At 34.3% G+C, this 22710-nt stretch overlaps 4 protein-coding genes, 1 long non-coding RNA gene and 1 pseudogene across 8 annotated transcripts; 3 read left to right on the top strand and 3 right to left on the bottom strand.

Moving 5' to 3' along the window:
* Window positions 1-193: 193 nt before the first annotated feature.
* LOC18044458 (uncharacterized protein YKR070W) lies at window positions 194-3758 on the top strand. The gene is made up of 12 exons (XM_006436127.2): window positions 194-368; window positions 448-551; window positions 786-821; window positions 1087-1160; window positions 1290-1330; window positions 1670-1741; window positions 1850-2042; window positions 2384-2479; window positions 2728-2795; window positions 3035-3227; window positions 3337-3420; window positions 3535-3758. Exons 1-12 carry the CDS (start codon window positions 250-252, stop codon window positions 3592-3594), a joined length of 1140 nt encoding a protein of 379 aa, XP_006436190.1. The 5' UTR covers window positions 194-249; the 3' UTR covers window positions 3595-3758.
* Window positions 3759-4587: 829 nt separating this feature from the next.
* LOC18044457 (BTB/POZ domain-containing protein At3g56230) lies at window positions 4588-6921 on the bottom strand. Of its 4 annotated transcripts, none has more exons than XM_024186616.1 (3): window positions 6659-6921; window positions 6090-6293; window positions 4588-5673 (listed from the first exon to the last, which is right to left on the bottom strand). In XM_024186616.1, the coding sequence occupies exons 2-3, from the start codon at window positions 6249-6251 to the stop codon at window positions 5233-5235; spliced, it is 603 nt and encodes a 200-aa protein (XP_024042384.1). In that variant the 5' UTR covers window positions 6252-6293; window positions 6659-6921; the 3' UTR covers window positions 4588-5232. The 4 variants fall into 4 exon arrangements, with proteins under 4 accessions (XP_024042384.1, XP_024042385.1, XP_024042382.1 ...); XM_024186617.1 differs by having other exon boundaries at window positions 6090-6284; XM_024186614.1 differs by having other exon boundaries at window positions 6698-6921.
* Window positions 6922-8038: 1117 nt separating this feature from the next.
* LOC112098985 lies at window positions 8039-9573 on the top strand. The gene is made up of 3 exons (XR_002906024.1): window positions 8039-8254; window positions 8362-8424; window positions 8764-9573. It is a non-coding gene; the product is annotated as an uncharacterized LOC112098985 (long non-coding RNA).
* Window positions 9574-9851: 278 nt separating this feature from the next.
* LOC18044456 lies at window positions 9852-12250 on the top strand (annotated as a pseudogene).
* A 299-nt stretch (window positions 12251-12549) lies between these two features.
* Window positions 12550-14476, bottom strand: LOC18044750 (50S ribosomal protein L10, chloroplastic). Its single transcript, XM_006436123.2, has 2 exons — window positions 13638-14476; window positions 12550-12962 (listed from the first exon to the last, which is right to left on the bottom strand). Exon 1 carries the CDS (start codon window positions 14316-14318, stop codon window positions 13656-13658), a length of 663 nt encoding a protein of 220 aa, XP_006436186.1. The 5' UTR covers window positions 14319-14476; the 3' UTR covers window positions 12550-12962; window positions 13638-13655.
* Window positions 14477-16606: 2130 nt separating this feature from the next.
* Window positions 16607-20315, bottom strand: LOC18044749 (leukotriene A-4 hydrolase homolog). The gene is made up of 5 exons (XM_006436122.2): window positions 19239-20315; window positions 18694-18922; window positions 18020-18253; window positions 17610-17936; window positions 16607-17096 (listed from the first exon to the last, which is right to left on the bottom strand). The coding sequence occupies exons 1-5, from the start codon at window positions 20009-20011 to the stop codon at window positions 16797-16799; spliced, it is 1863 nt and encodes a 620-aa protein (XP_006436185.1). The 5' UTR covers window positions 20012-20315; the 3' UTR covers window positions 16607-16796.
* Window positions 20316-22710: the final 2395 nt, after the last annotated feature.

Below are 22710 nucleotides of genomic sequence, written 5' to 3'. Positions count from 1 at the left end.
TTGGATGCAGAAATGAAACTGAGACAAACTGCAAAATTTAGACTTAATTGTTACTTCTGTAAACCACGGAGGCTAATTTGGTAATTCCAGTGGGAAAACGTTTACTTTGTCATACGACCGCGCGTGAACAGAAACGACCTGCCGTTTATAAACGATATAAGACCTGGCAACAGACAACACGACTACTCCGTTTCATCATTTCATAACCACGAACGCACTCTTGGCGCAAAATCACAGAGCCGGAGTAAAATGAGATTCCAAACGACAGCGTATAGAATTTCTCGGTTCAGAAACAAAGCTCCGTTCTTGTTTCAATCGAGTCAAGCCTCCCATTCATTGTGTCAGCTTCAACCAGAGCTCAAAAAACGGTGCGTTTCAAGTTCAAATTTTTTTAGTATATTTTGATTTAATTTGAAGCTTTTAAGTTCGATTGATATCATTTAGCAGGTGCTCTTTTGGAATTGCATTTGACATAGACGGAGTTGTACTTCGCGGCCGTGTTCCCATTGGCGGCTCGCCTCAAGCTTTGAGAAGATTGTACGGCCATTCTGGTATTAATTTTTACACGTACTCGCTGTGCTTGCTGTTTGAAATTTTGAATATTTATTTTGTCATAATTATGTTAAATGTGCTAAAAAATTTGTTTGAAATTTACAGAAAGTTGAGTGATGTTTAGTGATTTATTATGACGGTTTGAACGATTTACATGAATCTGCTGTCAATAACAAGAACTGTGAATTATGTAGTTTCAAGCATTCGTATGACGGTATATATGTTTTGTGCAGGTGCTTTGAAGGTTCCCTTTTTGTTCTTGACAAATGGTGAGCCATTTTATTGATCTCTCTGCCTCCCCCCCCCACCCCCCCATTTTATTGATCTCGTTCATTCCCCCCCCACCCAACCTTAATTTTATCATTTTTTTTCTGTATTGAATTATTTATGAACGAAATGAACCAAAAACCAATCGGGAAATAAGATAAATAAGATGCCATATGTCTAGGAATGCGTAGAGTGTCAGGAGAACTCACCAACATATAATACACACTTAGCTACAAATTGACTATAATTATACTTCGACTTGAATAGGAGGTGGCATCCCAGAATCTAGACGAGCCTCAGAATTAAGTGAACTTCTTGGAGTTAATATTTTACCTTCTCAGGTAGTGTTTTGATATTTTATATTCTTGTGATATGGCGTCAATGTGAGAATTTACTTCCTGTTGTGTTATCTATGTACATCGCCTGACTGATGGAAAATTTGGCATAGTCATCTTTATGTCCTGTTGCAGGTTTTACAGGGTCACTCGCCTTTTAAGAATCTGTTGAAGAGGTATATGTACATGTGTTTATATTTTAAGCTGATACTTCCTACATAAGCATATAGGATTAATATAAATACTATATATCTGTGCTGGTGCACGTGCGTGTTAGATCAAACAATCACAGTTTATAGAGAAACAACTCTTCATCAAATAGATAGCCGAGGTCCTTGTTAGTTAAATTTGGTATGAAGAAATAGGCTTGAGACTTAAGAAATTTATTCATATGTTTACAGTTCTTCTCTTTATCATAATGAACTTCTTAGTTTTTTGTTCTTTTTATTGTTTCACATAATATTTAACTATTTTTATCATCTTATGTTTATGGTCAATTGTTATTCTTACTTCAGATTCGAGAATGAGCTCATTATTGCAACTGGCAAAGGAGAACCTGCATTGGTGATGTCAGAGTATGGTTTCAAGTAGGGCCTCTCTCATTCATGTGTTAATGTGGTGTTGACTATTCATTGTCAGGTTTTATTAGTTTGCAGATTGTATTACAAGATTTTTCTCTTTTATTTTCATGGCAGAAAAGTTCTCTCTTTGGATGAGTATGCATCTTACTTTGAGAACATTGATCCTGTATCTCAATATAAGAGATGGACAACAGGGCAAGTATCTAATAGGAATAGTCACTCACCGCCAGGATATAATATTTCTTCTGAAAGAGTGAAGGGAGCTTTTGTTGTCAGTGATCCTGTAGATTGGGGAAGAGATATTCAGGTATTATCTCATTCTGTTTGTATTCATGCTTGTTAGGCCAGTTAATTCATCTATGTAATTCCATGCAGAAGTTCCTGGGAATTACCCCTTCATGATTATTAGGTTTCGTTGATTTAATTCTGAATTAAAGTATTATTTTTAATATGCCATCAACTATGAATTTTATGAATGTTGTGTCGATCTTTTCTATGTTGGAGACTGAAAATGCATAAAAAGATATCATCTGAGAAAATTTTTGTGGCCATGTCTCCTGTGCTATATTTCATCCTAGTGAATATGAACATAATGTTGATCTTTTATATCCCTTCAAAAGCTCTTAGCTGATCTATCAATGGTGATAGGTTCTCTGTGATATCTTAAGATCCAGGGGTCTTCCTGGACAAGCAAATGGACAGCAACCACCTTTATATTTTGCTGCTGATGATCTTGAATACCAGGTTGGTTGTTGTGCTTCTTTATGGATGATCTTAAATCTCGGCAGAGGTCATAGCTTGATTCATTGGATCTGTAGTTTGAAACTCCAATACTAGTAATCTAGTAGTTTCTTCTGAATTTTATGGATCTTAGCTCAAGCATTCTCTTCACTGAGTTCTAGAAAAATAGGATTTAATTGTTTTCATTGTTCTTGCTTCTTATATTAGCTCAAAAGGTGACAATTGCCTGATCACATGAAGATATAATACAGGCTGCATTCCCTTCTGAACGCCTTGGAATGGGTGCTTTTAGAATTGCTCTTGAAAGCGTCTTCAATAGGTAATTTGACTCTTTCATGTCATTTAAATTGTTTGAAGTCTCTGGCTCTGCATTTATATGTTGCACCTGACTAAATGTCAAATTACACTGATCCGCTGTTTAGATGGCACAAGTCTTATTGAATTGAGCTTATAGAACTTTTTTTCCCCCCTCCCCCTTGTCTGCTTAATACTCATACACAACGAGAACCTTCACCATCCTTACAGTGAAAAGCTTTAATCTTTGGCGGCGCTTTGCAGAATCCACCATTCTCCGCTGGAGTATGTGTCATATGGGAAACCAAATCCTTTTGTTTTTAGGAACGCCGAAGCCATATTAAGCCAGTTTCTGCCATCCTATGTTGATGACAATGGAGATGCAGGATCACATTCTTTCAGAACCCTTTATATGATCGGTGACAATCCCATGGTTGATGTCGAAGGTGCAAAACAGGTTGTTATAGTTGTCAATTCCAATTGATTGTGTGCTTGCTTACCGTTGTTGACCTTTTAAACAATCTTTTATTCTGGCTTATTATGGAATGTTGCCTTTCAATTGGCAGGCAGGACATCCTTGGTTTTCTATCTTGACAAGGACCGGTGTTTTCAAGGGAGTTGATAACCACGCAGAGTTTCCAGCCAATCTGGTGAGTTGAGAGTGATCTTTTTATATATTTCTCTAATGATCAGATTGTTTGTATTATGGAGGATTTTTTCAAGCTTTATTTCATTTATCGTAAGACATGCTTTGCCGTGAGCAGGTCGTTGATACAGTTGAAGAGGCGGTGGAATATATTCTGACAAGGGAGCTTATTTCATAGTATTGAGAACTTTCCACTTGACAGTTGTCATTTTTTTGACATTTTGTGATTCCAATTGTAAAAACATACACAGCACATAGCAATTGGAGAATGCATCCTGAGAAATTTGGCGCGAAACATCAACTAGTGTAAATGTAAGCACCAGTAAGTATGGCAATTATCAGACGGCAAAACTCCGTGACCCAGATAGATCGTGCCCACAAAATTTACAATCCTCATTCAGAAATGAAATTTAACGAAAATAAATAAAGCAAAGCTGCCCATCCCCGACTCCATGAGTCATTTTCTTTTCAAAATAGACAAAGCCATCTTGTAAAAGCCACAGATAGAGAACAATTGGAAAAATGATTGTTGTTGATGACCTAGTATTCACACATGAGCCTTAGCATTCAGCAAGTGTCGAGCCGCAATTGGGAGCCGCAACAAACTGAATTTTTCACTTCAACCTGAACAAAAAGCTAATTTTTTTATGGATGTTGTTGGATCAGAGAAGAAAAATTATTGACACCAGTGAAGCTGATAACACTTAATCTCTTTTATCTCACCTATTCTATTTGAGCCGCTAGATTACAAGACTTTCAATCCAACGGCAGCTGTCAAAATAAGGGGGTTGCTTATCACCATGACAGACATAATAATCTAATACACCAAAATAGTAACAACACAACTTTATGATAATCCATAAATACTAATATTAAAAACAAACTAATCCAATATTTGTTTGCCATATTTTCCTCGTCCTTCAATTCTTCTCCAATAAAAAATTCTTCGATATTGCTTAATTTTAGGGTTTGCAAAATTTGTTTGCAATTTACATTTTGTTTTCTTTTATTATTATTATTATTTCATTTCATTTTAACTTTTTCAAGTTATGAAATCTTTTTCATAAGCCCTTAACCAAGTCCATTCACAGCGGGCGTAAGAAATTTAGGCCCACTCAGAGGGCCTCAAAATGCAGGCCGGACTTAAAACCCTTGGAGTTCAGAAGGGCCCTTGATCATCACACCACGGTGGTTATTACAAATCGCATTCATACAAGCAGTTGCAGTGGGACATGACATAAATACATCTATTATTTGTTGTTCTCCACTTTAAATAAAATTTCATTACAACTTACAAACAAAAAAACAACATCACACACAACACAGATCAAAACACAATAATCCGTTACAATAAATAATTGTAAGCATGAGAAGAACTTGTGCTTGATACACCTGATAACAAGATACAGCATCCAAACAGCATGCAAATGATTCGAGCCCCATTCCGGCATCACTTTGCTCTTTTTAAATAGTATCCACCCCACCGTTGGTCTTTCAAACCAGTACCAAGACAAATCCACTACAATGATTGAGCTGCACCCATCTTAACTTTCCAGATCTGTAACACTAAGACGACAAATGCTAAAGGAGAATGCTTATTCACTGAAAAGAAACACCAAAACAGACCATAACCATCACAAATCAGGATCTGGATAGAACACCTATCCCCACACCTGGAGGAGGAAAAATGACCATCACAGATCAAGATCTAGATAAAACAACCATCCTCACTCTGAAAGACAATTAATTGTTAATAAGACCAAGACAAGAATACAAACTTAGGTCATTATTCAATCCATTAACATCACACAAATCCTCATTTCTCCCACCCTAAAGATCTTTTGCTGTTCAAAAGTTCCCTTGTAATCAGCACGCTCAAATCCGGATACTTGGATGTAAAGTCTTCAAATTCTTTAGTGAAAGCTATGCGGTACATGTTTTTTACAATTACCCCCAATGCAGCAGCCATCAAAGCTTGACTTCTACGAACATCAGCGATACTCAGATACTCAAGAGCATTTGAAGGGTTCACAGACCTAAGAAAATACCTCTCACAGATCTCCATCAAGTACCCGATTTCATACTTTTGGGATGCACGATATAATGTACACGAGTGCTTCTCCAGCTTCTCCTCAGGCAAGCTCCCTGTGTAGAGAAAATCTAGAAGAGCCTTAAGCTCTTCGCTACTCTCAGGGAGCTTCCGAGTACCATCCGACAACTTATTTACAGATTTCTTGAAGTAGTTTGATCTTGCAGCCTACATAACACATACAAACAATATCATTTTAGAAAATATATATAGGTCTAAGACAATGTGTATATATATACACACTAAAACCAACCACAAAGGGGGGGAAATCATCCTATCCTGCAAGCATATGCATTTTGTTAATCTAGAACAATGTGCAAAAATTTGCTAAAAAGAAAATGCTCAACTCGGTGCTTGGATGTGCATTAGAGTTGGAAATTTCGAAGTCCAGATTCCTATGTTATATGGACATGGACAATGTTGCTCACCTTATGATCAGGTGGCATTGACTAGTCATACCATAATTTCAACACTGGTAACAAAATTGTGCTGTGTGCTCAATTGCTTATCATATAGTGATTGAAGTTGCTAACTAGCTATGAATATATAAAAGAGAAATATTAAAGAGAGAGAGAGAGATTTACGAGTAAGGCTTTGTGTGCAGGAACAGGAGGCTGTTTATCATCAGAAAAGAGTAGCATGTCATAGGGTGTCCGCTCTCTGAATAAAGCATCAAATTCACCAAGGAAGTCAATTTTCTTCTCCTTCATCATCTCCTCATCACCATCATCTTCTTGGTCTTTCATATCACAAAACCATGCTGATGTCTTTCCAAACGGCTGAGGGTCCTAACAAAAGGATAAACATACATCAACGTATACATAGGGTTTGATTTGAAATGTGAATCAGTCAATTATGATTTTTGCTGCTCGCGATGGTAAATTTCCTGATTATAATCATGTTCAGTTATAGCCGGGCAAAAAAAAAAATAAAACAGTAACAATCCTAGTGATAAGTCAATTTTGAACTTTTACAAACTGTATATCCATTATCCTAACTAACAGTGTAAGCAAGAACAGAAACGAACAATATTATTGAACCAAGGCAGCAAAATAATTGAGTGGAATCGTAACAAGCATCATCTTCTATTCTAATTCTAATTCTATAGCGAGCAAATTCAGAATTAATAGTCCGCGAAATTTGAAAATAATACCACGAAATTTTAATAAAAAAGTAGACCAGAAAATAAGACCATGATATTTGAATTTAGGGGAACAGTGGCGTGGCGTGGCTCAAATGCCGGCAGTCTTCCTGGTGGCGAGAGGCGGCTGTCGTCGCGTTGTTTGTTGGCGGTGATTCGGTCGATGGGTTTGGGCGGTTGTGAGTATTCGGGAATTTGGGAAATTAGGAGGTGTCGTTGTTGAGTTGCTCCTTTATATACATTTTCTCGCCTTAGATCCCTATTCTGATTTTTGTTTATTTTATTATTTATCTTCAAATTTTTTTTTAAAAAAAGAGGAATTTATCTTCGTCTTAAATTACTATACATAACTGCATCTTTCCAATATTTTTTTAAAAAATACTTAAATTATTATATATGACGTAAAAATCCTCTAAACTTTCTTTATCTTTTGATTAGGGAGCAGCAATATAACAACAGCTGTACTCTACTCTAGCTTTTGTCTTTTCTACTGTTAACAGCCATTAAATTTCATGGAGAACCCTACACTCATCTTTTTTTTTTTTGGTTATTTTTATACATATTATATAATTTTCTATCTAAATCCTTCATACTGTTAAGATTAAGTGTTCACCACAAAGGATACTTGTGTCCATACCACACTGGAAGAATATACATAACATGACATGTTAACTTTAATGAAAAAGGTTATCATTTTATTAATGATCTTAAGTTCAATCGTACCTCACAAATAAGACACATAGAAGTCTCAAACCTCATGATTCAATTTTATACAATAACATGTCAGGTTGATGACTTGCCAGCTGCAAATAACGTTTCTTCTCAACTGCAATCAAATTCGGATCAATTCGATTTGATCCAATCCGATTTAAATATATGTGGATCGGATTTGGATTGATCGTCAAATCTGATCGGACAGAAAATTTACAATCCAGTTGGATTTGATTCGGATAGGATTGGATTCGAATCAATTTGATCGGATCGGATGTGATCGGATTGGATCACATTGTGCCTTACACGTACTCGCTGTGCTTGCTGTTTGAAAATTTGAAAATTTATTTTTTCATAATTATGTTAAATGTGCTAAAAAAATTGTTTGAAATTTACAGAAAGTTGAGTGTTGTTTAGTGATTTATTATGACGGTTTGAACGATTTACATGAATCTATTGTCAATAACAAGAACTGTGAATTATGTAGTTTAAGAAAATTTAAGTGCTTAGTTTCTGGTTCAAGCATTCATATGACTGTATATATGTTTTGTGCAGGTGCTTTGAAGGATCCCTTCTTGTTCTTGAGTGTATATATGGTGAGCCATTTTATTGATCTCGTTCATTCCCCCCCCACCCAACCTTAATTTTATCATTTTTTTTCTGTATTGAATTATTTATGAACGAAATGAACCAAAAACCAATCGGGAAATAAGATAAATAAGATGCCATATGTCTAGGAATGCGTAGATTGTCAGGAGAACTCACCAAAATATAATGCACATTTAGCTACAAATTGACTATAATTATCCTTCGACTTGAATAGGAGGTGGCATCCCAGAATCTAGACGAGCCTCAGAATTAAGTGAACTTCTTGGAGTTAATATTTTACCTTCTCAGGTAGTGTTTTGATATTTTATATTCTTGTGATATGGCGTCAATGTGAGAATTTACTTCCTGTTGTGTTATCTATGTACATCGCCTGACTGATGGAAAATTTGGCATAGTCATCTTTATGTCCTGTTGCAGGTTTTACAGGGTCACTCGCCTTTTAAGAATCTGTTGAAGAGGTATATGTACATGTGTTTATATTTTAAGTTGATACTTCCTACATAAGCATATAGGATTAATATAAATACTATATATATGTGCCGGCGCACGTGCATGTTAGATCGAACAATCACAGTTTATAGAGAAACAACTCTTCATCCAATAGATAGCTGAGGTCCTTGTTAGTTAAATTTGGTATGAAGAAATAGGCTTAATACTTAAGAAATTTATTCATATGTTTACAATTCTTCTCTTTATCATGATGAACTTCTTAGTTTTTTGCTCTTTTTATTGTTTCCCATAATATTTAACTATTTTTATCATGTTGTGTTTATGGGCAATTGTTATTCTTACTTCAGATTCGAGAATGAGCTCATTATTGCAACTGGAAAAGGAGAACCTGCTTGGGTGATGTCAGAGTATGGTTTCAAGTAGGGCCTCTCTCATTCATGTGTTTATCTGGTGTTGACTATTCATTGTCAGGTTTTATTATTTTGCAAATTGTATTACAAGATTTTTCTTTTTTTATTTTCGTGGCAGAAATGTTCTCTCCTTGGATGAGCATGCATCTTACTTTGAGAACATTGATCCCGTATCTCAATATAAGAGATGGACAACAAGGCAGATATCTAATAGGAATAGTCACTCACTGCCAGTATATAATATTTCTTCTGAAGGAGTGAAGGGAGCTTTTGTCGTCAGTGATCCTGTAGATTGGGGAAGAGTTATTCAGGTATTATCTCATTCTGTTTGTATTCATGCTTGTTGAGCCAGTTAATTCATCTATGCATTCCATGCAGAAGTTCCTGGGTATTACCCCCTCAAGATTATTAGCTTTTGTTGATTTAATTCAGTATTAAAGTATTATTTTTCATATGCCATCAACTATGAATTTTATGAATGTTGTATCGATCTGTTCTGTGTTGGAGACTAAAAATGCATAAAAAGATGTCATCTGAGAAAATTTTTGTGGTCATGTCTCCTGTGCTATATATTTCATCCTGGTGCATACGACCATAATGTTGATCTTTTATATCCCTCCAAAAGCTCTTAACTGATCTATCAATGGTGATAGGTTCTCTGTGATATCTTATGATCCAGGGGTCTTCCCGGACAACCAAATGGACAGCAACCACCTTTATATTTTGCTGCTGATGATCTTGAATACCAGGGTGGTTGTTGTGCTTATTTATGGATGATCTTAAATCTCTGCGGAGGTCATAGCTTGATTCATTGGATCTGTAGTTTGAAACTCCAATACTATTAATCTTAGTAGTTTCTTCTGAATTTTATGGATCTTAGCTCAAGCATACTCTTCACTGAGATCTAAAAAAATAGGATTTAATTGTTTTCATTGTTCTTGCTTCTTATATTAGCTCAAAACGTGACAATTGCCTGATCACATGAAGATATAATACAGGCTGCCTTCCCTACTGAACGCCTTGGAATGGGTGCTTTTAGAATTGCTCTTGAAAGTGTCTTCAATAGGTAATTTGACTCTTTCATGTCATTTAAATTGTTTGAAGTCTCTGGCTCTGCATTTATATGTTGCACCTGACTAAATGTCAAATTACACTGATCCGCTGTTTAGATGGCACAAGTCTTATTGAATTGAGCTTATAGAACTTGATTTTTTTCCCCCCTTCTCTGCTTAATACTCATACACAACGAGAACCTTCACCATCCTTACAGTGAAAAGCTTTAATTTTTGGCGGCGCTTTGCAGAATCCACTGTTAACATATATGTTTTCATAATGTTGATTTTGATGATAACAAACAAGATTAAGAATGATTAATCTTTTAAGCTCAAATTATTTTTTATATATTTCAAATAAATCATTATTTTCATATTATAAATGTTTTATATTTAATGAAAAAATGATTTTATGAAAAATGATTGTTTAAATACATGAAATGTTTGTCATCATTAAAAAGGGAGAGATTGTTAACATATATGTTTCCATAATATTGATTTTGATGATAACAAATAAGATTAAAAATGATTAATCTTTTAAGCTCAAACTATTTAATATTCTTTTTAAATAAATCATTATTTTCACATTATAAATGTTTCATATTTAATGGAAAAAGGATTTTATGAAATTGGTTGTTTTTCAAAGTTTATGGTTTAATTGAAAGAATTTTGAAAACTTTAAAATAAACAAGTAGTGCTTGAAATTTCGGATTTGGACCTATTTGAAATTATTTAAATGTTTTTGGGCTATTTTATAATTTCATAAAATTTGGGCGAAGTCATAATTTCAGAAAGTTGTGGGATTGATAAAGCATTATTTAAAATTCTGAAATTGGACCTATTTGCAAACTTTTATAACATTTTGGGTCATACTATAGTTTTATAAAGCTTTGGGGTCAAACTATAAATTTCGAAAAATATTTTACTGTAGCAGTTACTGTAGCAAGCGGCTTACCGGATACTGATAAACGGTAGGCCGAATTCGGGGCAGTACGCACCAGAACGAAAACGGCTTACCGGATTCCGAATCCGGCAAGCCGGTTAGGCAAAATTTTGAATTTTGCCTTAACGGTAACATAAATCCGGCTTACCGGATTCCATAAAACGGCAAACCGGATAGCCCTGAATGTGAGTAACGGCTAGTTTTCGAGCTCAAGCTATAAGAACTCAAATCCAACTCATTTTGAAGCTCTCCAACAATCTCCAACAAGCAAGAACAAGTGCACACAACATATATTGAGCTTCAACTTCGTGAATCATCATTCATTAAATCATCTTTGTTCTTCAATTTGTATATTCACTCTTAAAGAGAGATTTATTGTTGTATTTATCATTTCTCACCAATTTGTGAGTGTACAAGTGTGGGAAACACTTGGGGTGAAGAGATTGGGGATATAATCTCTTGTTGTAAAGGTTAATTGACACCTTGGAAGTCAATTGTAAACATTTGAAGCCTTGGGAGGATTGGATAGTGAAATCCTCAAGCCGGGTGAGCTTGGAGGCGTGGACGTAGGCGGGGATAGCCGAACCACGTAAAAATCCTTGTATTCGTTTTCTCTTCCCTTACTCTTTTAATATTGTGTTTCATTGAATTTATTGTTTTCGAATTAATTAAGGCATTAGATTGAATTGTTGTGTGGTTTGCTTAGGATAATTTTTAAAATTCCAATTCACCCCCCCTCTTGGGTTGCCTAGCCAGTATTTCATCCACCATTGTCCGCTGGAGTATGTGTCATATGGGAAACCAAATCCTTTTGTTTTTAGGAACCCCGAAGCCATATTAAGCCAGTTTCTGCCATCCTATGTTGATGACAATGGAGATGCAGGATCACATTCTTTCAGAACCCTTTATATGATCGGTGACAATCCCATGGTTGATGTCAAAGGTGCAAAACAGGCTGTTATAGTTGTCAATTCCAATTGATTGTGTGCTTGCTTACCGTTGTTGACCTTTTAAACAATCTTTTATTCTGGCTTATTACGGAATGTTGCCTTTCAATTTGCAGGCAGGACATCCTTGGTTTTCTATCTTGACGAGACAGGCGTTTTCAAGGGAGTTGATAACCACGCAGAGTTTCCAGCCGATCTTGTGAGTTGAGACTGATCTTTTTAAATATTTCTCTAATGATCAGATTGTCTGTATATGGAGGATTTCAAGCTTTATTTCATTTATCGTAAGAGATGCTTTGCTGTGAACAGGTCGTTGATACAGTTGAAGAGGCGGTGGAATATATTCTGCCAAGGGAGCTTATTTCTTAGTATTGAGAACTTTCCACTTGACAGTTGTCATTTTTTTTGACATTTTGTGATTCTATTTGTAAAAACATACACAGCACATAGCAATTGGAGAATTCATCCTGAGAAATTTGGCGTGAAACATCAACCAGTGTAACCGTAAGCACCAGTAAGTACGGTAATTATTAGACGGCAGAATTCCGTGACCCAAATAGATCGCGCCCACAAAATTTACAATCCTCATTCAGAACTGAAATTTAACGGAAAATAAATTAAGCAAAGCTGCTCATCCCCAACTCCATGAATCATTTTCTTTTCAAAATAGACAAAGCCATCTTGTACAAGCCACAGACACAGAACAATTGGAAAAACGATTATTGTTGATGATCTAATATTCACAGCATCCAGCAAGACAAGTGCCGAGTGGCAAAGCCATTCAAGTCCATTTTATAGAAACGTCAGAGGAATTCGAGCATGCTTAACGAGAGAAAATTGGTGAAGGGTACGGTGTAAAAGAAAAAGTAATGATTGCCAATGACGAGTTCCATAACGTACAAATCTGAATATACAGATGCATAATGACAATCTTGGAGACTGCAAATCAACATAGTTCCTTCTTTTCTGCTTGCAAATGTTTTAATTCTACAAATACCGGGCAGCAGAGACATGACATACTGACTTAACACAAAAATATCTTCCCACCACAATAGTTATATTATGCTCTTCGGTGCCACTCTAATACTCCAATCAACATGAAAAGACCATGAGTCTCCTAGTAATTGACCAGTTGGAAAGAGGTAGCTCATTGATGCATATGCGGAAAAACTTGACCCTCCATCACGGAAAGACCTAGCATTACAACTGATATCATTAAGTGAACTCCATAAATTTGCAATAAAGTTTCCGAATGAGAAGACTTCAAATTTTACTCTATTTCATAGCTTCCTTTGCCCAAAAATAAATTCAGTCCAAATCACATGGAAATCAAAATTTTCTGCTGCATCAACCTAGATTAACAAAAGGGGTTTCCAGTTATACTTGCAGCAGCCTTACAAAAAGCTTGAAAAACCCAACAACACTAAGGTCGCAACATGCAACTTTAACAATTTCAAAATAAACTATGAAAACAAACTTCCAAGGTTACAAAAATAACAAACAAACAACTCAAACAAGACAATTAAGAAATACCTAACCAACTTTACGTGAAATTTGTTAATGAGCCTGAGACAAGAACCGATTAACTCTATGCTTTTGAGATCAAAAACCAGATCAACCAAAACGAAGGAATCATTAACAATTAACTTGCAATGCATTTCCAAACTGCTTTAAATTCTACACAATTGGCAATTAAACAACTTGCTTATATTCTCTAGATTTCCAAAACAACCCCCAAAAGAGCCCATGTAAGCATAATCGTATGGGATCCCCTATCTTAGAATTTGCCTAATCGTATTACTACAACAACATATTCAAATGAAAAATATAAATAAAACAAAGGAGCCTTAAATCAAAAGGCAAACTTACGATCACTCAAATCATTCACTATTGCCCACTCTCATCCTCCAACTTCTTCGCATACGCCTTCAAAACCATCAGCAAATCTCTAGCCGGAGCCTGCAAAGTCCCCACCAATCCAATAGCCGGCCCCTGCAATGCCCCCAACAACTTAGCATAAATCTCAGCTCTCGTGGGCATACTCTCCAAAGCTTTAAAATCACCAGGCGCATAAAACTTGCCTTCAAAAACCGCCCCAGCAAAATCATTTTCTTCCAATTTCTTCTCTTTCTGAAAGTTCCTGTACGGCTTAATAGCCGCAGGAATCTCCTCAGTGTGAACGAAAAGCCAAGCATTCATTCCACTCATGCAAGGCTTCAGAGCTTCCCATTGGGTCCCTTCAATGGCTTTATAGACAAGAGTGTTTTTAGCCACAATAAGCTTAGTGTTTTCTGGCAATGACCGTCTCAAATCTTGAAATTGCTTAACAGTGAAGCCTTTGTACTTGATAGCAGCAATTAAATGGCAATTTTCGAGATGGGTTTTGACAGTGTCAACTGTTTCTTCTTTCTTGGTCCTGGAAATGGCGGCCCTGATGTGGGTTGGTGGTGGTTTGCTGCGTTTTGAAGGGTGGAAATGGAAAAGTGGGTTAGTGCTTGGTTTTAGGGTTAGGTTTTGAGAGGAAGATAAAGAAAGGAGAGAAACTTCCATGGTGGAATTGAAAAAAAATAGAGGCTGCGGGAGAAGGATAAGTGCAGATCAGCAGACCAGAGGCTCAGCTGTCCTGTTTCTTGGAGGGCTTATCTTATCATTCTGATGCGTATATCAGTGTTAGTGAAAGAACAACCAATTTTCCGTTACATTTAACATTCCCCCCATTCTCCCAAAAAAAAAAATCACCCAATCTCAAATTGAATTAAGAATTTATTTGATGATGAAGGGCTGTGAGTAGCTGCTAACCATCCAGTGAAAATTTATGATCATTTAGTGAATATTATTAATTTATTATATTTATATAAGCCTTAGAACTTCTTTGTTAAACATTAGAAATTTAAAAATTAATTTTTAATGTCTATTTAAATTTATTTGTTTATTTTTTAAGTTATGTTTAATTTTCAGATATTTATATCTAAATAGAAAAAATAAACTTCTATAACTTGTATCTAAATAAGAAAATGTCTGAATATAAAATAAGAGTAATGATACAGCCACAAACTCTTGTACAAACTGATGTGGCATGATAAGATTGGTTGAATTAAATATCACTTGGCCCACATGATTTGTTTTTATTAATTTATATTTTCATTCAACCAATGAATTAATGCCACGTCAGTTTGTATAAAATAAGTTTGTCCAAGAGTTTGTGGCTGTATCATTACTCATAAAATAAATATTATATCCTAAAGATGTATCTATTAAACACACTTATTTCTTAAGCTATAAAACTTTAGTCCCTTTATTCGTTTCGACTTATAAGGAAATAAATGTCGAATAATTATATTTAAGATTTTTCTAACTCATAAAAATAAATAAGATGCTACTTATATTTAAATATTAAAAAAATAAATATGCCATTCAAACATTTGAATTTTAACCATTCAGATTTTAACTAAATTTAGATCTATTCAATTTTTTTTTAAAAAAATGCTGCATTAAGATATAGGTTTTTGTTTATAAATTAAAAAAAAAAGTTACGGGATTCTAGTTGTGGCAGTTATTAAAATGCCAACAATTAACTGTGGGCAATAGTTTCCAATTGGGCTTACCAGTAGCATTTACTTTTCGGATTGGATTGAAAATCCTAAAAAGTAAGAATCATGATATTGAGAGTGTAGAGTGGGAATTAGAGTAAATTATTTACTTACATTGGAAAGAGAATATAAAATATTAATTATATTTCTATTTATGTGTTTATTTTTACTTGGATTGAGAGTGAATTGTTTCAAATTACAATTTTATCTTTAATTAAAGAATTGTACTTTTTATTTTAATTATAAAGTGAATAAAAAAATATATTTGCAGAATAAACTATTTATTTTATTACTAATTTTAATTATATAAATTAATAATTATTATTAATATTTGAATTATGTAAATCATAATTTTTTATTAATTTGAATTTTAATTATGTAAATTAATTTTTTTTATAAGAGCAACACATGAAATATTATTAATAATATAGTACAAAATTAATATTTTCTCATAATAAACTATTTATCATTATTAATTATTAACATTAAATAGATTTAATACTATTAAAATTAAATAAATATATAGTAATATTATTAATCCTCTATGAATATAATAATTTTTTTAAAACAATTTTAATTTAGATTAAATAAATAATTATTTTAACTAAATATGGTAATATTATATCTAAATAAGTTTAATAATATTCTCTTTAATAAATGTAATATTATTTAAATAAATATAATATTATTATTTTTAAGGAATTGTAACATTATTTTATTTTAATAAATATAATTATATTATATTTAATAAAGAAAATGTCAAAAAAATAAGATACGAGAATCCCACTCCAAACTTAAAAAATGAATAAAACTCACGTAATGAGATTCTTACTCCACCCCTTAAATAAGTAAACACTAGAGTGAGGAATTAATACTTCTCACTCTCACTTTAATAAATAAACACAACATAAATGTATCTTTTTATAATTCAAGAAAAACATTTCAGATATATTTTATTTTGTTGATAGTGTTTGAAGAGGAAAAAAAAAACTTTTGAAACTTCAAAGATAAATGCAACAATCTAACAAATAAATTAGTTAATTTTAACCTGAGGAGGTTTTAGAAAATCAATTTTATGTGTAAGTATCTCATTTATCTTTTCAACAATATTCTTTTTAACTATTTTAACAGCTGGAATAATACGAGTAATTATAAATTATTAAAGAAGTGGTAAAAACAATTTGTGCCCAGTAAAAGTGTCAACTTACTAGTAGTAAGAGTACATATTTGAAAATGGAGGAGAGTTCAGAAAGATCAAGTAGACAAAAGAATCAAACTTCCGAGCGTAAATATTTCCATAATCATTATTGGACAAGCCATATCAGCACACCATATCCCAAACATCTGATATATCCATAATCAGCAGTGATGATGAGTTATGCGTTTAGTCTACTGAATTAAACACATCACATGTTTGGTTCAAAACTAGGTTAGATCTTTACACGCCGTGCTTGGCAAAGATGGATTCAACAACTCCTTGAGCTATCGGGTGATAGGAATCACGAGCTTCAGCAAACACTCTCTTAGCCAAGATCTTCTCTTCATCCTTGCCAGCTCCTTGTACGAGAGCAATGTAAAGGGGACGAAGATACTTCATTCTCCCGACCTCCTTCAAAGTTTTCTCCACCTCACCATAGTAGTCTTTGCAGCTTGATGAAATGGCCAGTTGGAGAAATGCCACTTTCACTTCATAATCCTTTGATTCTGATAGCCTATATCGCTCATCCAAGGCTAAAACCTGCGTGATTAACCAAAATGATTAACATTACAGCAATTCGACAAAGGGCAGTCCATATTTTTTTATTCTTGGATACCTTCTCAATTACAAGGGATGATGAGGTTTGCAACTTGCAAATTTAAAGTTGGGTAAAGATATCAAAGGAAACAAAACCCAAAGAGAGGGGGAAAAAAAAAAGTAATTAAAACCCACTGGAAAAGTAAGGACTGAGGCTAACAATTTAAAGAAGTGGACAGTTATAAACTGCCGCCAAAAGCTTATTTAGTCACTCAGATCAACTCACCAAATGCACAACTACGTCAGCAAGCTCACCAAAACTCTTTAAGTTCTCAGAAGTTAAAAATTAAGTGAGCGACTTTCTAACATTCAAAATTGAGGTGCATGCTCAAATGAGACAATGCAGTGGATAATAAATCAGGTCCTATTTCGTAAATGAATTATAAATCTTACAAAAAAGTTCTCAGAAATGAGAAAACAAAAAGAGAAATGAACTCTTAAAAGCAGCTGCAGTACCTGAGAAGCTTCAGCAGATTTTGGCAGGTTCTCCAAATAGAGCTCCCATTCCTGCCCTTGCCAATCAGCAACTTCATCTTCCTTTGGTATCTTTCCAAGCTTAAATTCATTTGCCAATGATACAATTTTTGAATATAAACTGGAAACTGGTTCGTAGGCATCTGGAGGGATGCCAGTACCCTCAGTCCACAATTCTAAATCAATTTGTTTCTCTATTCCAGGGACATTTTCTTTCAGGAAGTTAAGAAATGTTTCAGTATCAATTGATTTGAACTTAAAAGTGGCAATATACTTTTTGATGAATTCATCAAATGCAGGCCTTCCAATCTAAGCATCAAACAGGAAACACATGTTAAAACACTCTTTATAACATATTAACTAGTGTTTGAGCGATATACAAATTAACAAACCTGTCGCTCAATGCGCCACAGAAATTGGAAACCTTTCTCATATGGAACTTGGGAATAAACATCATCCGGGTCCAACCCTTCTTGATTGGTTTTGAGCTTTGTGCACTCCAAGTTGTCCTTAAACCTCTCCATTTCTTCATTCAAACCTCTCCAACCAATCCCAATATTCAACACAGCCCTGTCCTCCCCTTGGACAACCTCGACAATTCTCCTCTCCGCATAAGTTGTGAAACCCTATGACCACAGATTAAAACTTCAGACAATTCAAAAATAACAAATAGCTCTCCCCATGCAGACTAGAACAAATAATAAATCCCAACATAATGTGAGTTTATAAAAATAAAAGCAAGTTACAAAATAACAAATCGCCATTCAATCCAATTCTTTTTCCCTCTGAAACCTCCTTGGTCAACCTATTCATCAAATACACACACACACACAAAATTTATAGATCTACAAATTTGTAGCTTTGGAAACAAAATACACCAATTAATCATTTTATTCATATTTAGTCAGATTGCACTTTGCCTATAAGATCAAAGCAGAAAATAGATAACCTCAAAAAATTTACCTACTCATTTAGACAAACATTTTCAAAGTCGCACACTTTAACAATGAAAATGTATAAAATCTAGCTTTGAGTTAGAATTACGGATATAAAGCAGAAAAGATACCTCATTCAACCAAAAATGCTCGTTGTTCTTGTTAGTTATCAAATTTCCTGTCCAACTATGCGCAAGCTCGTGGGCCACAACCTGTGCCCCACTTGCATCACCCTTGATCACAGTTGGCGTCAAGAACACCATCCTTGGATTCTCCATCCCGCCATACGGAAAACTTGGAGGCAACACCAACAAATCAAACCTCTCCCAATCATAATCCCCAAACAATCTCTCCCCTTGCCTAAAAAGTCAAAACAATTTAACAGCTTCACCATCAGAAAACCAAAATTAAAAAAAAATTAATAATAATAATATTATTATTATTATTATAATACACACATACATACATTTATACATTAGTACGTACGTATACATATATGTGTGTGTGTGAGAGAGAGAGACAAAAGAATAAACTAAAGACAAAAAATAAATAAATCGCAATACTACACATACAAAATAGTTAAAATAATAAATAAGAAAAAGAAAGTATTTATCATATAATGTCACATGCACATCAGATTATAAATGCACGAATGTAAATGAAAGTAATCATTTACCTTATCATCTCCTCAGTGCCGGCGAATTCCCGCGCCGCCGCGTCTAGTATGGAGGGAACAGACTCAGCGTAAACCCTAGTCCTGGGCCCCACTTCACGAAACCCTAACTCACCCACAGCAAAAGCAAACAAATAAGGCGGCACAGGCTGATTCATCTCGAATTCTTCAACGACACGGCCATCGGCACACCACAACGATTCGTAGTCGAAATCAAAACAGCTACTTCCAAACGCCTTCGTCTCGCCGGCAACAGGCGGGCGGCGATCCTCGTGTCTCGCGGCCATGACGGCGGACAGCTGGCGGGGGATGTTGATCAAGGCCTTGTAACGAACACGCGCCGCGGGGGTGTCCTGGCACGGGAACACCGACCGCGCGTGAATCGCCTGGCACTGTGTGTAGACGAAGGGGTGGAGTTTGTTGAAGGTCTGCGGCGGGGAGAGCCACTGGAGGGCGGAGGAAGACGGGGAGGTGGAGAAGACGATGAGTACAGAGGAGTGATCGGAGAGAGTGACGATGAGGTGGCGGCCTTTGATTGGGTCGTCGGTTGGGGAGAGAGTGAAGGGGAGTTGGGTTAGGGTTTGGGGGTCGAGTACTTGGTGGATGGTGAGGGAGCGGGTGTCCAGTGAGAGAGGGCCGGCGTGTGGGGAGGCGAGGGTAAGGATGGCGGCGGCGTGGATGGTGGATGAAGAGAAGTCGAAGTAGAGAGAGAGGGAGATGTGTGTGGTCAGCGGGTGAGTTGACTCGGTGAACGAGTGCGGGTCGATCGGTGCCATTGTTGTTATGGTGGAAATTGAGTTAACCCGGTCAGTGAGGGAGGACTGAGTGAGTGTTTTCTCGGGGGTTGATTGTTTGAGAGAGGAGATTGGAATTTAAGGAATCATGAACTTGGTGGGGGAATTTAAAACGAATTTCAAAAAGAAAAATAAGGGAATTGGTGCTTTGTGTTTTTTTTTTTTTTTTTTTAATTTATCTCTTTTGGAGGGAGAATCGAAGCAAGTTATTATCAACTGTTTAAGGAATAAGAAAACCTATGTAGTTCTGGCTTTTAAAAAATAGCCATGCAGTTAGTGTCCCCATATTCTGACTCATCGAATCAACGGTATTTATTTAATTTTTTAAAATGTTTTTTTTATTGTTGTTTAAATTATTTTAAAGTAGAGTTTTAAAGAATTAAGTAACGCATTTTGCTTCTATTAACTAGAACTTAAATTTTAGATTTTTTAGAATAAGTGCTTATTTGTCATGGCTTATCTAATAGAATTATAAGTACTTATTTAATCTCACAAATTTTTATTAAATTTTTTGTTGTTATTTGGTCGATTTTTTAGTAGAACTTTTAAAGTGTAAATAAATTATTTTATTTATACTAGCAAAAGTTTAAATTTAAAATTTTTGAGAGTAGAGGTTGAAATTTTTTTCTTAAATGTTAAAATATTTTCTACTTATTTGACAATATTATTTTATTCTTTTCATAACATAATTTTTTAAAAATTACCTATTAAAGTAATTTTATAATTTATTAATAAAAATTTTCATTGACAAACAAACAATTAAATTTTTTTAGGTAAAATCTCTACTTAAATAAGTTCTCCTTAAAAAACTATAGCAAATGGAGACTAAATTATAGCATAATTTATTTTAAAAAATTAATAGTCTAAAATACTCATTATTTTTTTTTACATTCTTATTTTATTCTTTTATAGCATAATTTTAAAAGCTTCCTTAGTAAAATAATTTTTAACTTTTAATAAAAGGTTTCACTAGCAACTATAGAATTATTATTATTATTTTGTAAAAGCTTGTTTATAAAAACTCCACTTGAATAAATTACATTTGAAAAACTATACTTAACAAAACCTATACTCGAAGCAATTCTTTTTTTTTTTTTTTTCATAATGGTTACGATCCATGTAAATATTTGTAATATATATGATTTATTGGAGCTCTAAATTTATACATATTTATTGTCACTTTCATTAAAGAAGAAAACTCTCAAAGTGGTGTACGAATACTAGTATGCTGGCACCACCCTTTCATCTCTCACCGCCGCCCATTTCATACCAATTCCTTATTGCTAGCCCTTATTTCTAACCATCACATACAACTAATCTAGTTACTGATAATCGGAATCATAAAGCACCATCGCTGCTAATTTGTTGTTTCCAACCAAATAGCTATCCTAAAGGATAAACCACCACCGCTATCGAGCTTACTGCTTCCAAGCCATCTAGATCTATCCATCGCTTCCCTTTTTCCAAGCAACAGTTCCTAAACTAGAGGCTTCTGGACAGGGAGGGATTTTCCCACTCCCTTTCCTGTTGGCATTATATTGTTTCTGTTTTTTCTTTAATTTTTTCTTATTTTTTTTTCCTATCCTTTTTCCTCTAATTTTCTTTCTTATAATGTTTATTTTGTTTTGTTATATTTGTTGTTGAATGTTAGTTGGTTATATTTTTATGGTTCCTTTTTTCGCTCTGAGAGGTGTTTTTGATGACTATTGATGGTGCCAACCTAGTGATTCGATTTGGGAGGGTACACAAATGTTGGAGGTTTTATTTGGCTTTCATGGTGGCGCGTCGAGTATTCCAATAATCGATGACGGGGGCTTGTCATGGGTTTATTTGGGAAATGACCTTAGGATCAACATGTGGTGGTTTTTGTTCTTGTTTTTAGTTTTTTGTTGTTATAATAATGTCACTGGTCACTAGATGGAGCTTAAATCTAGTGACTTTGTTGGGTTGTAATAGCTTTTCTTTAGTCTATTTGAATAATGATTTCACCTTAAAAACATGAGTTGAATAGTTAGACCAGCATAATTTTCTTATTAAGCTATGAGACCTACTGTGAAATTACTTTTCATTTGAAATTTAAAATTAAAGTTTGTAGTGAATAAGGCTAGAGCCTTAGGGCCTGTTTGGTATTATTTTTAAATTTGTATTTTCTGAGAATAAAAATAAAAATAAAAATAGTGTTTGACAGTTGCCGTATTTCGAATTTAAATATACGTATGATATCATTTTCTGTATCCTATATTTTAAAATTGAAAACAGTAATATGAGTTTGGTAGACACAGTTAAAAATTATAAAAACAGAGAATATGCGTTTGGTAATGTTTTTTTTTTTCAAAAACATTTTTTACTAATCATTTACATTATATTTATAGTCATAAAATAATTATTTAGCTAATACATACACAAATACAACAAAATAATTTAAACAAATTTATTATAAAAAAATTACATTATGATAAAGTTTAAGCATTAACATTAATTAAAAAAAGTTTGACATTGTCATTGTTTTTATACCATATAATTAAGATATATATTACAACACATGATTTAAACAAAATAATTATAAAAAATTACATGATAGACATTATGCATTACGTATGTAATCATGCCACATAAAAGCTGCAATTCCATTTCTTGTAGCATTCATCTCTGCGACACTTGCTGGAGATAAATCAATATTA

This window comes from Citrus clementina, unplaced genomic scaffold, assembly GCF_000493195.1.
Source record: "Citrus clementina cultivar Clemenules unplaced genomic scaffold, Citrus_clementina_v1.0 scaffold_4, whole genome shotgun sequence".
NCBI classification, from domain to species: Eukaryota; Viridiplantae; Streptophyta; class Magnoliopsida; order Sapindales; family Rutaceae; genus Citrus; species Citrus x clementina.
This window is presented reverse-complemented; position numbering and strand designations above follow the sequence as displayed.